This window comes from Pristiophorus japonicus, chromosome 13 (genome assembly GCF_044704955.1).
Source record: "Pristiophorus japonicus isolate sPriJap1 chromosome 13, sPriJap1.hap1, whole genome shotgun sequence".
Classification (NCBI taxonomy): domain Eukaryota; kingdom Metazoa; phylum Chordata; class Chondrichthyes; family Pristiophoridae; genus Pristiophorus; species Pristiophorus japonicus.
The window spans coordinates 16,316,503-16,335,153 of record NC_091989.1 but is presented as its reverse complement, the minus strand read 5'-3'; the positions used below and the strand labels follow the sequence as shown (position 1 = coordinate 16,335,153).

Here is an 18,651-nt window from a genome sequence, read left to right as displayed (position 1 = left end):
CTGATCTTGTATCTTAAGTCCATCTACTTGCCCTGCCTCAATAACCCTTGCCTAACAAAACAATCTAGCAATATTAATTTAAAAATTTTCAATTGACCAATTGTCAACAATTTTGAGGGGGGAAGTTCCAGATTTAACATATGTACATAAGAAATAGGAGCAGGAGTAGACCATACGGCCCCTCGAGCCTGTTCCACCATTCAATAAGATCATGGCTGATCTGATCATGGACTCGGCTCCCTGCCCGCTCCCCATAACCCCTTTACCCCATCCTTTGTGTGAAGAGGTGCTTCCTGACATCACTCCTGAAGGGCCTGGCTCTAATTTTAAGGTCATGCCCCCTTGCCCTGGACTCCCCCCACCAGAGGGAATAGTTTCTTTCTATCTACCCTCTCCTTTGATCATCTTAAACACCTCAATCAGATCACCTCTTAATCTTCCATACTCGAGGGAATACAAACCTGGTCTACACAACCTGCCCTCGTAATTTAACTGTTTCAGTCCAGGTATCATTCTGGTGAAACTGCGCTGGGGTGCGGGGGCGGGGGCGGGGGGGGGCAAGAGGAACAGAAAGCCATTCTGTCTTCTGTCTTGGGCAGCGAGGAGCCTTTGTGGAGGACCATGGGGTGTAAATTTACACCCTCATCGCCTGCCCTTTGCAGAGCCTGCCCACTGCCCACCAGTTGAAGGTGTGGAGTGAAGGACCGTTAAGTGGGATATCCTTGCATAGAAACAAGCCATTGGGCCTAACTGGTCTACGCCGTATTTATGTTCCACACGAGCTTCCTCTCACCCTACTTCAGATAACTACCAGTATATCCTTCTATACCTCGCTCCCTCATTTACTTATCTAGCTTCTCTTTAAAGGCATCTATGCTTTTCGCCCCGACTACTCCTCCTGGTAGCGTTCCCCGTTGGTGAAGATTTGAATGGGCCGCGCCGACACTTAAAGGGATTGCACATCCCCCCAAAAATGAGAGAGAATTTTGAAAGTGACTGATATCTCTTACCTGCCCTTAAAATTAGAGCCAGGCCGTTCAGGGGTGATGTCAGGAAGCACTTCTTCACACAAAGGGTAGTGGAAAGCTGGAACATTTTCCCCCCAAAAAGCCATTGACAATTGGTCACCTGAAAATTTAAAGAAATGTCAAAGCTGCAATGAAACTTGAATAAATTTAAAGATTTTTAATGAAAATTTCACACAAATTGAGTGTTAAAAGCACTTTTCCCCCCTAAGTTTCGAATATGATTTTGGAAGAAACAGAAACAAAAATCAATTTTCCACTCATCTAAACAAGTTTTAACCCGTTCTTGAAGTCTAAACGCTTTCAAAGAGGATCTGAAATGCTTAAAACATTTTAAAAAGTACATTTCTCAATATCTGCTTTTGAATGATCACTTTACACAGACTTGCAATCATGCTGTTGAGGAGGGGGAAGGTAGGGGGGGATTTGTAGGTGTTATATATTACTTTTTATTGACTTTAAAAACTAAAACATTAAGACATTTAGGAAGAGAACCAAAAAAGGGGAAAAACACAAACCATTTTATCTTGTCTGTTGTTCTATAGTCCGAACTAGTCCCAGGAATAATGTAAATATAGATTTCCTCTTATACGTTTAGTGGAGTTATATAATGATGTATAAAAATTGCAGGAAAGCTAATTCAGAAGAAACTACTATTTGTTTATTGAGAAAGACATAGAAAATACTTTGGTTAAACTGATAATGTATAATTTTGATTTGGTATAAATGTTTGAAATAGGAGATTCAAAATTGAGATTACAATGAAGTTTGTTTCCCACTGTTTAATTAGGAGGTACCCAAAATAATTCAACACTTTTCGTGATGAGAGCAGGGATTAATATTGTGGAGAATGTTTAAGAGAGAAACATCAGAAGTGAAATTCGTAAATTAACATCTTTACGGTAAACATAATATGTAAACATTTCCAAGTCCGCCTGATTGTTTCTCCTGTCTAGGAAGAAAGATTATTTGTTTATTTCTGTTCAATCATAGCTTTTCCTGCTTTTTGTTTTTAATTCAGTGATGCAAATCGTGTTTGTGTTTTTCTGCACTGTGAATAAGTGCTGCATTTCTGACATGTTACATGGGGTTGTGCTGGTTCAAGAAGGCAACGTTTATTAATGGGAGTGATTGAAGTTGGAAATATGGATACCCGTTTTTGATCAATTTTTAATACTGTGAACTAAAGAACGACAGCACTTTGTTGGTTGTCTGGTTACACCATGATTAATATTGTAATTACATATGTGGACATACAGCACGTCAGCACCATAGGAAAGTCACTGCTCCTGCTGCTTGTGCAGCCTTTGCTATAGTGACATGAGGGATGGGAAAATACATTGAAAACTTTAAAATTAATACTAATTGCACAAATAGATAGGCCTCTTTCAGCTCACCTTGGACCTTTGGAATATTTGTCGATGCATAACCGTGTAACTGAATAACGTTTCTGAACTGTTAATGCATTACGAACATAAGAACATAAGAAATAGGAGCAGGAGTAGGCCATTTGGCCCCTCGAGCCTGCTCTGCCATTCAAAAAGATCATGGCTGATCTGATCATGGACTCAGCTCCATTTCCCTGCCTGCTCCCCATAACCCTTTACTCCCTTATCGCTCAAAAAACTGTCTATCTCCGCCTTAAATATATTCAATGACCCAGCCTCCACAGCTCTCTGGGGCAGAGAATTCCACAGATTTACAACCCTGCATTATTGTGCAGTTCTTTTATATCCCAGTCATTTCTAACAAGTATTTTTTTTATTAAATAGAGTTTGTACATAATGAACTAAAAGCTTTTAATTAATTCTACTGTAAACAAACTTGTAGAATTGGTATGCAAATGATAAATTAATTTCAATATAGGTAAGTGTGAGGTGGTGCATTTTGGTAGCAGGAATAAGAAGGCTGCCTTCTCCTTGGAAAATGGGAATCTAAATGGAGTAAAGGGATCTAGGGGATACACAAATCATTAAAAGTAGCAACGGTTTAAAAAAAAAGCTATAAAAGTGTCAATAAAGCACTGAGGTTCATTTCTAGAGGAACAGAATTCAAAAGCAGCGAAGTTATGTTAAACTTGTATAGAATCTTGTCTGATTGTCTCATGATTTGAGACAGTGGGGTGGCAATATGGCAGGGCTGTATATATGCTTTTAAGTGGTTGCTGCCGTTGTTGTAAAAGTTGTTGTTGTAAACGTTGTTGTTGTTGTTGTTGTTGTAGAATTTGCTCATGGACGAAAATGTTGCGTTCAGAGGAGCTCGTGGCCCAATCAGTACAAACAATAATTAGAGAGAACCTTGGTGGTGAGAATGTGGAACTCGCTACCACAGGGAGTGGTTGAAGTGAATAGTATCGATGCATTTAAGGGGAGGCTAGACAAGCATATGAGGGAGAAGGGAATAGAGGGTTATGCTGATAGAGTTAGATGAGGAAAGACGGGAGGAGGCTCGAACGGAGCATAAATGCCGGCACGGACTGGTTTGGCCGAATGACCTGTTTCTGTGTTGTATATCCGATGTAATCCTATGTAATTAATTCTAGAAAGAGTTTAAGAGGATGTACGGACAGACTCTGGGCAATCTGCTGTGCTCTGCAGTTGCCGGGAATGAGAACTTCAAAGGGTTTACCCACTGCGAGATTAGACTCAGCCCTGTGAAAGAAGTCCAGAGCACTCTGAACATCGACATCTCTTTTAAAGGTGAGATCCATCAGTTTGTTAACATTTTGCGCCCAGGGTAACTGGTCGACGCTCCAGCCCAGACTCGGTGCGAACCGGTGACCAAGAACCAGCTCCCAGCGGCGGCTCAATGAGTAAATGCACTGCCACCCACCTCTCCCACCATCACCCTTCCGATAGATGGTATTGATCCACGCAGATCAGATTCCAACCCTGGTTTGTGCGGCTAGTCAGGGAACCACATCCCTGGTGTGTGCGCGCGAGCGAGCACGAGAACAATGGGGCAAAGTTCAGAGGAACAATCAAAGTTTGCAGCAGCCAAGAGCTACCTCTTTGACCCAAGCTTTTGGTCACCTGTCCTCATATCACCTTCTGTGGCTTAGTGCTCAATTTTATCTCATAATGCTGTGGTAAAGTGTGGGCATGCCAAAACCGCCAGGGTTGCCCTGGAGATGAAAGATTAAATTCCAGGACATTGCTGTGAACAACGCGGGAGACAATCCACAGCAACATTAAAACATTGTTTTGAATTTTCTTTGAAGATTTTTGTTTACTAGTTATAAAAATTTTGGACCTGAGGAAAAAAGCCTGTTTGACGGACAGTCAAGAAACACCCATTAGAAACATAGAAACATAGAAAATAGGTGCAGAGGTAGGCCATTCGGCCCTTCGAGCCTGCACCACCATTCAATACGATCATGGCTGATCATTCACCTCAGTACCCCCTTCCTGCTTTCTCTCCATAGCCCTTGATCCCTTTTGCTGTGAGGGCCATATCTAACTCCCTTTTGAATATATCCAATGAACTGGCATCAACAACTCTCTGCAGCAGGGAATTCCACAGGTTAACAACTCTCTGAGTGAAGAAGTTTCTCTTCATCTCAGTCCTAAGTGGCCTACCCCTTATCCTAAGACTGTGTCCCCTGGTTCTGGATTTCCCCAACATCGGGAACATTCTTCCCGCATCTAACCTGTCCAGTCCCGTCAGAATCTTTTACGTTTCTATGAGATCCCCTCTCATCCTTCTAAACTCCAGTGTATAAATGCCCAGTTGATCCAGTCTCTCCTCACATGTCAGTCCAGCCATTCCTGGAATCAGTCTAGTGAACCTTCTCTGCACTCCCTCAATAGCAAGAACGTCCTTCCTCAGTTTAGGAGACCAAAACTGAACACAATATTCCAGGGGAGGTCTCACCAAGGCCCTGTACAACTGCAGTAAGACCTCCCTGCTCCTATACTCAAATCCCCTAGCTATGAAGGCCAACATACCATTTGCCTTCTTCACCGTCTGCTATACCTGCATGCCAACTTTCAATGACTGATGAACCATGACACCCAGGTCTCGTTGCACCTCCCCTTTTCTTAATCTGCCACCATTCAGATAATATTTTGCATTCGTGTTTTTGTCCCCAAAGTGGATAACCTCACATTTATCCACATTATACTGCATCTGCTCTGCATTTGCCCTCTCACCTAACTGGTCCAAGTCGCCCTGTAGCCTCCTAGCGTCCCCCTCTCAGCTCACACCGCCACCCAGTTTAGTGTCATCTGCAAACTTGGAGATATTACACTCAATTCCTTCATCTAAATCATTAGGGTGATGAAGAGTGCAATCACTTACTGATTGGCCGAGGGAAGAAGTGGGCACGGTGTGGACGGGCATGTCGGGCGATCAGCGGCGGGCGTACGGCAGGGAGCAGGTCATGCGATGAAACCTCCAGGAATCACCCCAAGCAGAGTTGGCATCCCTCGCGAAGCGCCTTGGCATGTTTGACTATGTCAAAGACGCTATAACAATGCAGGCAGTTGTTGCTGTAGTGGAATGGCTGGGAGCGGAAGGATGTAGATGCCCCTTGTGTCCACCCAACAGTGCCCAAGCGTGACCTCAACACGCCCGTGCCAAGCACCAATGGAGAGGGAATCAGGTGAGGACCCACAGCGGAACATAACCCAGGAGTTCCGCAGTGCGTCAGCTCCTGACCAGAGTGGGAACCTACCTCAGCACAGGGAGAAGGTCAAACCTTGGGCATTCTGAAACTTTATTGTTTTTCTTCACAGTTGATGAAAACAAAGTCAACAAGGTTCTGGGTAACATGGAGACAAGACTGACCGAGGTAATATTTGACATTACTACATTTCTGTTTGTACAATTACAATATACAACGTTCGGACTGATTCAGTTGCATGCCCTGGAAGGGTCAGACATAAGGACGTGTAAGGAGTGAAAAAGGGCCCTTTATCCCACTCCATCCAGGAATACTCATTCAATCATTTGACTCTCCTCCCAGGTCCCAGCACCATCTGTTCTTGACCGCCCCCGGCCCCCACCCCCACACTTTAAGGAATACCAAAAGGGTGAATTGTTTTAAGTGTTGCACTCCTGACAGGGAGCGTTGCCTGTTGTGAGTGTGCACTGGGACCTCACCAAAACATGTTGCAATGTATGCAGCTTGCTGTGAGGATGCTCACAGGCTTGTGGAGCTGTTGAAGAGGTGGGCACCGGAGGAACTGGAGTGCATCATCACCCCCGGCAACCACATTTTAATTTGATTTAAGTTTACCGTCCAAAGTTCATTTTGGTTTATTTTGTCGGTTTTAGTTCCCCTCCCCCCTTTTAATCAGGGGGCACTTGATTAATGTTCACAACGAAAATAGTTGTAGAGCTGTTGAGTTGGGAGTGGCTGAGCCAGTCACGTGATGTTCACAAGACTCAATAAAACCCCAGACAGTTGGGTTCGGGGGATCCACGATGAGGTATGCAGTTGTGAGCCTGGTGGATGAGCTGTAGTGTGATTGTTAAACCTTTGCTGTAACCAACCAGTTCTTAATAGCAATGTGTTGCTATGAATTCGCAAAGAACCCATGAAGCAAATACATTTGTACCCGCAGTGCATGATTTTCGCAACCGTTCATTAACAAAAGGAAAACAAGTAGCTTGCATTTATATAAGGGGGTATTTTAACCCCACCCCCACCAGCGGGAACAGTGTGGGCGGGTGGTTAAGATGAAGGGGTTAATCCGCACCATGTCCACCCACCCCACTCCCGCACCACTACCTTAACTTAACCTGAAATCAGATATGGGAGGGCCACCCTCCCCAGAAGAGTCCAGGCCTTAGTTTAAACATCCTGTTGACACCATGATAGCGACGCACACCTCATTGTAACTCTCATGTAGTTTCAGGCCGTCCTGACCACAGGAGGCCCATGTGCGTGTTTTTTTACAGCTCGTTTGTGGGTCAGGAGGAGTGGGATTGCTTCCTCTGGCCCCTCAAGGAAACATCTACTCACATGTCCCATTCCCATCCCTTGGTGTCTCGCACCAGCTCCCTTTTTGTCAGCACTCCTGCCCTCCACCCTGTCACAGACCTCCCTCCTCGTTCTTTCCCCACCCTGTTCTCCCTTTTCCCCTGGCTCAGCACTTGCTTAAAAACTGCAAAATCTTTTCCAGTTCTGACGAGAGGCCAGCGACCTGGAGGGTTAACTCGCTGTTTCTCGCTCCACAGATCCTATCTGACCCACTGAGCGTTTTCCAGCATTTTACTGTTTTTATTTCCGATTTCCATGCATCGGCAGTATTCTGCTTCTGTCTTCGTCTCTCTCAGGTGCTGTTCATTTCTTGCATTCAATATTTGCAATTTTTCACATAAACCCTGGTGCTTGTATCCTATGCTCAAGAGAATAAAGAACGAGAACTGGGGTGTTGGGTACAGCAGTACCTTAGTAACCAGCATTGCCATTCACCGTAAGCATTCACTCCCTCAGCCATCGTGGCTGCAGTGGGTACCACCTACAAGATGCACTGCAGCAACTCACCAAGGCTTCTTCGGCAGCACCTCCCAAACCCGCCTAGAAGGACAAGGGCAGCAGGCGCATGGGAACACCACCACCTCCACGTTCCCCCTCCAAGTCACACACCATCCGGCCGTGGAAATATATCACCGTTCCTTCATCTGGGTCAAAAGGGGTTATGGGGAGCGGGCAGGGAAGTGGACCTGAGTCCATGATCAGATCAGCCATGATTGTATTAAATGGCGGAGCAGGCTCAAGGGGTCCTATGGCTTGCTCCTGCTCCTATTTCTTATGTCTTATGTAAAATCCTGGCACTCCCTCCCAAACCAGCACACGGACTGCAGCGATTCAATAAGGCGGCTCAAGAGCGATTAGGGATGGATAATAAATGCTGGCCTTGCCAGCGATGCCCACATCCCACGAATGAATAAATAATAAGTTAAAAATATTGCCCGAGTCGAGATTTCCAGGCTCCGTGGTATTTTGCTTCTTTTCTCTGGTTGCCTGAATTGTCACGTCGACTTATTGCTTGTCCCCGCTGTTACAGCTGAATATTCGGTCCTCCTCGTACCATGAATCCAACAACGAACGGCAAAAGGCATCGGAGCTCAAGAAGCTCATCGCCATGGTGGTCACTGGCGCTCTCCTGCTGCTGGTGTTCCTGTCCGCCATTATCTACAGGTGCACACAGCGCAAGTCGCAGCACAAGAAGGACCCGGTGAGTACCCGCGGGGCTGCCTGCAGTGCCTGAGAGCCAGTCACTGCCATGGAATGTTAATTAACTCCCCCTTATCACCTCAGGCAAGGCAGCAGAAAGGATGCCAAGCACATGGCTCAGTTCCTCTCGGCCAGAGTGGAGAAGGAATCATGCCCAGATTCCCGCTCCCGATTGCAATCTTGTCAATCAACGCTGTGCCAAATTAACTGGGCAATGGTAAAGGATTGGGCTCCACTGTGACCCCACCCCACCTCAGTCCAATAGTTTGCTAACTTCTGCAACTGGAGCCCACCAATGAATAAAAGCCTTCCGGAAAGGAGGGAGAGAAACACTGAAAGAACTAAGACTTGCATTTATATAGCCTCTTTCACAACCATTTGACATCTCAAAGCGCTTTACAGCCAATGAAGTACTTTTGGAGTGTAGTCACTGTTGTAATGTGGGAAACACGGCAGCCAACTTGCGCACAGCAAGCTCCCCGCAAACAGCAATGTGATAATGATCAGATGATCTGTCTGCAGGTGTATTTAGATTTATTAGTCGTACAGCAGTTTTTTTTTGAGGCTGCAAAACAGCGACATACAAGAGAAATTAGTTCAATCAAACCCACGAGTGTAACCCTCATTGCACAATCTATATCAAAATTGTCCTGTAGCACGAAACGTTAGCCCACTATAAAACATAACAGTGGGAGCTGCAACTCTTTCTGAACCTTTTGCAGCTGTTCAGAAACAGCTCCCTCTGCTGGTGCTGCCATCTCACTGCACCTTGTCGCCTGATGCACTGGGAAGCTGTTGCAGGGTCTGATCACCAGGTGGCGATCTTGCATTTCCACACGAGATCTGGACAGTTTTCCCGTGCTCATTACAGCAACAACAACTCGTATTTATATAGCGCCTTTAATGTAGTGAAACGTCCCAAGGCACTTCACAGGAGTATTATGAGATTTAAAAAACTTGACACCAAGCCGCATAAATAGAAATTAGCACAGGTGACCAAAAGCTTGGTCAAAGAGGGAGGTTTTAAGGAGCATCTTGAAGGAGGAAATAGAGGTAGAGAGAGGTTTAGGCAGGGAGTTCCAGAGCTTGGGACCTAGGCAACAGAAGGCACGGCCACCAGTGGTTGAGTGATTATAATCAGGAATGCTCAAGAGAGCAGAATTAAAGAAATAATGAAAAAGAAAGAACTGTCACCACCTCAGTGCACCTCGAAGCGCTTTACAACCAGTGAAGTTCCAACCAACCAGCCAAACAGATATACTGTTTTAGATACTGTTGGGGGAGATGACTTACCAGGGGAAGGCACCAGCAGCCAGGTTCATGGCACCATGGGTGGCTCTGCTGCACAGAAGGGCGGGAAAAAGAGTGGGAGAGCTCTAGTGATAGGGGACTCTATTGTAAGGGGAATAGATAAGAGTTTCTGCGGCCGCAACCGAGACTCCAGGATAGGATATTGCCTCCCTGGTGCAAGGGTCAAGGATGTCTCGGAGCGGCTGCAGAGCATTCTGGAGAGGGAGGGTGAACAGCCAGTTGTCGCGGTACATGTAGGTACCAACGATATAGGTAAGAAGCGGGCAGAGGTCCTACAAGCTGAATTTAGGGAGCTAGGAGTTAAATTAAAAAGTAGGACCTCAAAGGTAGTAATCTCTGGATTGCTACCAGTGCCACGTGCTAATCAGAGTAGAGGGAGCAGGATAGTTAGAATAAATACGTGGCTTGAGCAGTGGTGCAAGAGGGAGGGATTCAAATTCCTGGGACATTGGAACCAGCTCTGGGGGAAATGGGATCTGTACAAAAGGGACGGTCTGCACTGGAACTGATGTCCTGGGGGTAACATTTGCTAATGCAGTTCGGGAGTGTTTAAACTAATATGGCAGGGGGATGGGAACCTATGCCGCGAGATAGGGCGAAGTAATATGGAGTCAGAAACAGATGGTAGAAAGGTAAAAAGCAATAGTGGAAGGCCAAGTAAACAAAGGCAAGAAACAAAAAGGGCCACACTACATCATAATTTTAAAAGGACAAAGGGTGCTAAAAAAAAACAAGCCTGAAGGCTTTGTGTCTTAATGCAAGGAGTATCCGTAATAAGGTGGAGAATTAACTGTGCAAATAGATATTAACAGATATGATGTGATTGGGATTACAGAGACATGGCTCCAGGATGATCAGGGCTGGGAACTCAACATCCAAGGGTATTCAACATTCAGGAAGGATAGAATAACAGGAAAAGGAGGTGGGGTAGCATTGCTGGTTAAAGAGGAGATTAATGCAATAGTTAGGAAGGACATTAGCTTGGATGATGTGGAATCTATATGGGTAGAGCTGCAGAACACCAAAGGGCAAAAAATGTTAGTGGGAGTTGTGTACAGACCACCAAACAGTAGGAGTGATGTTGGGGAGGGCATCAAACAGGAAAATAGGGGTGCATGCAATAAAGGTGCAGCAGTTAACATAGGTGACTTTAATATGCATATAGATTGGGCTAACCAAACTGCAAGCAATACGGTGGAGGAGGATTTCCTGGAGTGCATAAGGGATGGTTTTCTAGACCAATATGTCGAGGAACCAACTAGGGGGGAGGCCATCTTAGACTGGGTGTTGTGTAATGAGAGAGGATTAATTAGCAAACTCATTGTGCGAGGCCTCTTGGGGAAGAGTGACCATAATATGGTGGAATTCTACATTAGGATGGAGAATGAAACAGTTAATTCAGAGACCATGGTCCAGAACTTAAAGAAGGGTAACTTTGAAGGTATGAGGCGTGAATTGGCTAGGATAGATTGGCGAATGATACCTAAGGGGTTGACAGTGGATGGGCAATGGCAGACATTTAGAGACCGCATGGATGAACTACAACAATTGTACATTCCTGTCTGGCATAAAAATAAAAAAGGAAAGGTGGCTCAACCGTGGCTATCAAGGGAAATCAGGGATAGTATTAAAGCCAAGGAAGTGGCATACAAATTGGCCAGAAATAGCAGCGACCCGAGGGACTGGGAGAAATTTAGAACTCAGCAGAGGAGGACAAAGGGTTTGATTAGGGCAGGAAAAATAGAGTACGAGAAGAAGCTTGCAGGGAACATTAAAACGGACTGCAAAAGTTTCTATAGATATGTAAAGAGAAAAAGGTTAGTAAAGACAAACGTAGGTCCCCTGCAGTCAGAATCAGGGGAAGTCATAACGGGGAACAAAGAAATGGCGGACCAATTGAACAAGTACTTTGGTTCGGTATTCACTAAGGAGGACACAAACAACCTTCCGGATATAAAAGGAGTCAAAGGGTCTAGTAAGGAGGAGGAACTGAGGGAAATCCTTATTAGTCGGGAAATTGTGTTGGGGAAATTGATGGGATTGAAAGCCGATAAACCCCCAGGGCCTGATGGTCTGCATCCCAGAGTACTTAAGGAGGTGGCCTTGGAAATAGCGGATGCATTGACAGTCATTTTCCAACATTCCATAACTCTGGATCAGTTCCTATGGAGTGGAGGGTAGCCAATGTAACCCCACTTTTTAAAAAAGGAGGGAGAGAGAAAACAGGGAATTATAGACCAGTCAGCCTGACATCGGTAGTGGGTAAAATGATGGAATCAATTATTAAGGTTGTCATAGCAGCGCATTTGGAAAGAGGTGACATGATAGGTCCAAGTCAGCATGGATTTGTGAAAGGGAAATCATGCTTGACAAATCTTCTGGAATTTTTTGAGGATGTTTCCAGTAGAGTGGACAAGGGAGAACCAGCTGATGTGGTATATTTGGACTTTCAGAAGGCTTTCAACAAGGTCCCACACAAGAGATTAATGTGCAAAGTTAATGCACATGGGATTGGGGGTAGTGTGCTGACATGGATTGAGAACTGGTTGGCAGACAGGAAGCAAAGAGTAGGAGTAAATGGGTACTTTTCAGAATGGCAGGCAGTGACTAGTGGGGTACCGCAAGGTTCTGTGCTGGGGCCCCAGCTGTTTACATTGTACATTAATGATTTAGACGAGGGGATTAAATGTAGTATCTTCAAATTTGCGGATGACACTAAGTAGGGTGGCAGTGTGAGCTGTGAGGAGGATGCTATGAGGTTGCAGAATGACTTGGATAGGTTAGGTGAGTGGGCAAATGTATGGCAGATGAAGTATAATGTGGATAAATGTGAGGTTATCCACTTTGGTGGTAAAAACAGAGAGACAGACTATTATCTGAATGGTGACAGATTATGAAAAGGGGAGGTGCAAAGAGACCTGGGTGTCATGGTACATCAGTCATTGAAGGTTGGCATGCAGGTACAGCAGGCGGTTAAGAAAGCAAATGGCATGTTGGCCTTCATAGCAAGGGGATTTGAGTACAGGGGCAGGGAGGTGTTACTACAGTTGTACAGGACCTTGGTGAGGCCACACCTGGAGTATTGTGTACAGTTTTGGTCTCCTAACTTGAGGAAAGACATTCTTGCTATTGAAGGAGTGCAGCGAAGATTCACCAGACTGATTCCCGGGATGGCGGGACTGACATATCAAGAAAGACTGGATCAACTGGGCTTGTATTCACTGGAGTTCAGAAGAATGAGAGGGGATCTCATAGAAACGTTTAAAATTCTGATGGGTTTAAGACAGGTTAGATGCAGGAAGAATGTTCCCAATGTTGGGGAAGTCCAGAACCAGGGGTCACAGTCTAAGGATAATGGGTAAGCCATTTAGGACCAAGATGAGGAGAAACGTCTTCACCCAGAGAGTGGTGAATCTGTGGAATTCTCTACCACAGAAAGTTGTTGAGGCCAATTCACTAAATAGATTCAAAAAGGAGTTAGATGTAGTCCTTACTACTAGGGGGATCAAGGGGTATGGCGAGAAAGCAGGAATGGCGTACTGAGGTTGCATGTTCAGCCATGAACTCATTGAATGGCGGTGCAGGCTCGAAGGGCCGAATGGCCTACTCCTGCACCTATTTTCTATGTTTCCTTTGAAGGGGCAATCGCTGTTGTAATGTAGGAAATGTGGCAGCCAGTCTGCGCACAACAAGCTCCCACAAACAGCGGTCGAGATAAATGACCGGATAACCTACTTCTGAAAAATCTGACAAACAGCTATTCCAGCAGACGTTTATCACTGGATAGTAATCAGGAGCAGGAACCCCGGGTAGTCTCTCCGCCCACCCCCTCCCCCAGCCTGGGTGCAACCGAAGGCAATAAAAGTGCCCGGAGCCGAGATCAACTCATGGCCACAGACCGAGGGATCGAACCTGGGTCCAGAAATTCTTTCGTCATTGGTTCCTTTTTTTTTTTAAATCTTTCCCTCCTTCGCAGTACCTGACTGAAGAGATGCGCTCGGTGGTCAACGGTTGCCACGACAACCCGGCCATGGACATCAGCGAGCGGGAGTCAGAGATGCAGGAGAAGAAGCCCAACTCAAATGCGAACTTCCTGGAAAACACGGACAGTTGGATTGTGCCCATGGACAGCCTCACCAAGGACGAGCTGGATGAAGAAGACACACATTTGTAAAGCAGCTGAAAATATAATCTCACTGCTATCTCCCGCTCCACTGCACACCTGTACGATTGCTTCAATATATGTGTATGTGTATATATTATATATATATATACGCCAACAGAGACTGAACTCAAACTGTAACCCATACAACCACCTCCTTAAAGCCATATTCTCTCCGGATCATTATAGGGTTGTTTTTATTTGGAAATTAGATTTTCCAGGATTTACGGAGAGCTGCAGCCGACTCTCTTCTTTCCTAAAAACATTAACTATTACAACAAATTATTCTTAAGGGGCAAATTTCCACAGGATTCTCCTCATCTCCCGCTGGATGTCTGGCGGAATACCTGGAGAAGCTTTCGAAAGACTTGCATTTATATAGCGCCTTTCACAGCCACCGGACGTCTCAAAGCTCTTTACAGTCAACGAAGTACTTTTGGAGTGCAGTCACTGCTGTAATGTGGGAAACGCGGCAGCCAATTCGCGCCCGGCAAGCTCCCACAAACAGCAATGTGATAATGAGCAGATAATCAGTTTTAGTGATGTTGACTGAGGGATAAATATTGGCCCAGGACACCGGGGATAACTCCCCAGCTCTTCTTCCAAATAATGCCATGGGATCTTTTACATCCACCTGAGAGGGCAGACGGGGCCTCGGTTTAATGTTCCATCCGAAAGACGGCACCTCCGACAGTGCAGCGCTCCCTCAGCACTGCACTGGAGTGTCAGCCTAGATTTATGTGCTCATGTGCCTGGAGTGGGACTTGAACCCACAACCTTCTGACTCAGAGGCGAGTGTGCTACCCACTGAGCCACAGCTGACACAGCCTTGATCACAGTTTCTGTGGGGGGGGGGAGGTTTCTCTCACCAGAAGGACCCCCACAGACATTCCAGGCGAGATCCCGCGAGCTCAGCGCCGGCTCCTGAGAAGAGTTGGGTTGCCAACCCTCCAGGATTACTCTGGAGTCTCCAGGATGCTGCTGTCAGCGACCCGAGGAGAAAAATGATCGGCGCGTTGAAAAATTTGTGGGTGTTTTTTTTAAAACATGTTTCTTTGAACACTTTGGTTTATTAGTTATAAAATCATCAGACACAAGATAAAATGCTGTTTGCCCAACAGTCGAGAATCATCCAGTCGGGCGATGAGGAGTCCATTCGCCTTCCAATTGGCTGAGGGAAGGCGGGGCACAGTGGGGATGGACATGGCAAGCGACCAATAGTAGGAGTGGAGGGGAGAGGGCGGTGCAATCAGCAGGTCATGTGATGAAACCTCCAGGAATAGGTGCAACCAGAGTTGGCAACCCTGAGAAAGAGGAGCTCCCACTCCTTGTCCTTCACCAGTGCAAATCCCTGGCTATCACTAGTGTAGGACTCTGAGGGCCTGCAGGTCTGACGAATGATTTATATGTATGCAAATAAAGAAATAGAATAAGGTTCCCAAGGGCACAAGATGGGTTTAGATGAAGAAGCCCCTGCAGCTCATTTGATCTTCTGCTTCCAGAATACCAGACCCACCAGCTTCCCATTAACATCCACCTGAACAGATCTATTTTGAAGTTAATAACCGGAGGTGAGGGTGTAGTTATATTTCCAAAAGAGAGAATATGGCTTTATATCTTTAATGCTGCACATTCAGCCACATCTTTTACTTCAGGCAAAATACCTGAACACCAATGAGGCGGGAAGGTGTACAACAACATTGCAGCCAACTTTTAACAATAAATAATGCCAATGAGACAAATCAGATTGTTAATACTAAGTATATACAACACTAGAGGTCTTTTTAAACTGTGGGGGCTTGAGAGATTGTTTTATTGTTAAGTTCTATGTTTAAACAAATAAATGCAAATCATCTTCACAAGGCAACTCTCCAGCCACCTCGGCAACCACGTTGGATTGAGCTGCTCCATTCCAGTCAGCACAGTGCAGGAGGCGACACTGTGAGTTGGTAAGAATCATCATTTTCCCCAAATTTCCTCATGAGCGTGTGAATTTGAATGATTTTGATGGAAGTTTGACATTGAAGACTTACATCCAGTGAAAAGCAATCAGTAGAGCCCAATGCGTGGGGCCCCACCAGCCATCGGAGCATTGTAAAAGCATTCTTCTGGTGGTTTTGCATTTTACTATCCCCTGCAGGGTCCATCCTCTGCGATGGGCTATGCTACCAATCATCATCAGACGCCCTGTTTGTGAGCAATTTAGCTCTATAACGAGATTTCCAGCCTGGTTTTTATACAGCTTGAAATGGTAATTCATTTTATTTTACTTACAGATTGGAGTGGTGCTGGGCCTTGCTTCGGTCAGAGGCCCCCCTGTGTCTCTTCTCAGAGACTGAAAGGGGCAGGTTCAAGCCCCACTTTAGGACTTGGATGCAGACTTTCGGCTGACCCTTCAATGTAGTGCTGACAGCATTGTCAGAGGGAAAACCAAGCTCTGGCTTCCTGTTGCAGATCCCACAGCACTATTTGAAGCCACGGTCATTGTCCAGCACGTCCCTCAACACCATCATTTAACTCATTGGCCTTTGCGGGTCCTTGGCATATACAAACTGGCTGCCGGGCTTGCCTGCGTAACAGCAGTAACCAGGCATTGTAATTCACTCCGTCTGAAATGCTCGGGGCCGTTTCTGAGACACAATAAGGTGCTAGCTCCTTATTTGTGTCGAAAATAATCTGATGCAGTAAAATCTAGGCTGCATACCTGGCCATGCTCATCCGTTATTGTCCAATTAAGTCTACCACACACCACGGAGGATCAATGGAAGTGAACTACTGCACACAAAGGGATCACGGTGAATGCACAAAGCACCATATCTAGCAACCGATTCAGGGAGTAAAAGATATTCCTTTTATTCGTCATCAAGTAATCAAACCCCAAAACTCAATAACCATTAGGCAACTCACTGGAGTCGACAAATTGGCAAGTGGGTGGCTCTATTCCTGGCAAATACAGATCCTGTTGCCAGATTTTAAAGAAAACAGAAAGACTTGCATTTATATAGTGCCTTTCATGACCACTGGACGTCTCAAAGCGCTTTACAGCCAATGAAGTACTTTCGGAGTGTAGTCACTATTGTAATGTAGGAAATACGGCAGCCAATTTGCGCACAGCAAGCTCCCACAAACAGCAACGTGACAATGACCAGATAATCTCTTTTTGTTATGTTGATTGAGGGATAAATATTGGCCTGGACACCGGGAATAACTCCCCTGCTCTTCTTCAAAATAGTGGCATGGGATCTTTTCCATCCACCTGAGAGAGCAGACAGGGCCTCGGTTTAACGTCTCATCCGAAAGACGGCACCTCTGACAGTGCAGCACTCCCTCAGCACAGCACTGGAGTGTCAGCCTAGATTTTTTATGCTCAAGTTCCTGGAGTGACATTTGAACCCACAACCTTCTGACTCAGAGGCACGAGTGCTGTCCACTGAGCCACGGCTGACACTAATCAATAAATCACTCTTTGTTGCTGTTCCACAGGTGATTGGTTTAATAAGATTAGCTGTGTGTGCTTCCCCCAATGGCTTAGTTGGTAGGTATACTACCTGCTGTGCAATTGAGTCATACAGGCAGTGCGTGCTCCAGGTTCAATTCCTGCACTGTGCCGATATCAGCAAGGGTAGCATTTGAGACAGCAAATCAGCCAGGGTTACCACTCCTAATTGTATCCCCAGACTCTTTTGTGTGTGTGTGTGTGTGCTTGAGGATGTGTGTATGGATTTTGGATGGGGACAAGGTCAGATTTATCTGTGATGCCACCTTTAGTTGAGTAGTCTGCCAGCAATCATGAAGAGTAGCCACCAGAGGGCAGCAAACTCCCATGGAAGCCCAATCCCAGCAAGTGGCAGCACCTTCAGGCGAGGAGGAAAAGGGATTTGGACGATAATGTACAATTGAGCAGTCAGTAATGCACCACTGGAGACAGTCATGAATAGTTCAACTGAACCTCAACACTAGGCTTTTAAACTATAAAACATCGTCAATGTAATGAGTCTGTTTTTTTAAATGGAAGGATATAGTATGTTAAAAAGGGACTTCTGTACATGTAATTAGCAAACGTTGTGTACACATATAAATACAGCAGCTAATAAAACTCTTAAATTTCTTTAAACTCAAGTATCTCCATGCTAAGTTAAGTCTTTGTATCAGATGTTCTTATTGTTAGTCCAAAACTGAACTTGCCACAATACAAACAGGAAAAAAAACTTGTAGCAAAGGCGCAAGTTTCCAACGTGATACTCCTGACCGGGGATCGCCGAGAGTGCGTGTCGGAAATCTCAGCAGCTGGGAGCATGAAGTTGGAGAATTACCCCTCGAATTGCTCCTCAAACAGGTTAACGGAACTTGGGTTTAACAGCGAAAGGACACCTGCCAACAGCTGTGGTCGCCAGATTATAAAAAGGATATAGAGGCACTGGAGAGGGTGCAGAGAAGATTTACAAGGATAATACCAGAAATGTCAGGGCATACCTATCAGGAAAGGATGAACAGGCTGGGTCTCTTTTCTCTTGATATGAGAAGGCTGAGGGGTGACCTAATAGAGGTCTTTAAAATTATGAAAGGTTTTGATAGAGTGGATACAGAGAGAATGTTTCCACTTGTGGGGAAGAGCATAACTAGAGGCCATCTATATAAGGTAGAGACCAGGAAATCCAATAGGGAATTCAGAAGAAACTTCTTTACCCAGAGAGTGGTGAGAATGTGGAACTCACTACCACAGGGAGTGGTTGAAGCGAATAGTATCGATGCATTTAAGGGGATGTTAGACAAGCATGTGAGGGAGAAGGGAATAGAGGGTTATGCTGATAGAGTTAGATGAGGAAAGACAAGAGGAGGTGCGAGTGGAGCATAAACACCGTCATGGACTGGTTGGGCCGAATGGCCTGTTTCTGTGCTGTATATCCTGTGTAAAACATTTCAGCCTGATCCCCTTTCCTCAGTGCTGCCCGTCTACAGGAGCTCCA

The 18,651-nt window shown here is 45.5% G+C and overlaps 1 protein-coding gene across 2 annotated transcripts in view; it reads left to right on the top strand.

Moving 5' to 3' along the window:
- Positions 1-17,798, top strand: part of podxl (podocalyxin-like) — a 171,172-nt gene extending 153,374 nt beyond the window's left edge. Inside the window, exons 5-8 of one of the 2 annotated variants that reach the window (XM_070897186.1) lie at positions 3,568-3,724; positions 5,762-5,817; positions 8,042-8,212; positions 13,499-17,798. In XM_070897186.1, coding sequence (XP_070753287.1) covers positions 3,568-3,724; positions 5,762-5,817; positions 8,042-8,212; positions 13,499-13,696 — 582 coding nt within the window. In that variant the 3' untranslated portion in view covers positions 13,697-17,798. The remainder of the gene's footprint in view (positions 1-3,567; positions 3,725-5,761; positions 5,818-8,041; positions 8,213-13,498) is intronic. The other variant, XM_070897187.1, reaches the window with a different exon arrangement.
- The last annotated feature ends 853 nt before the right edge of the window (positions 17,799-18,651 follow it).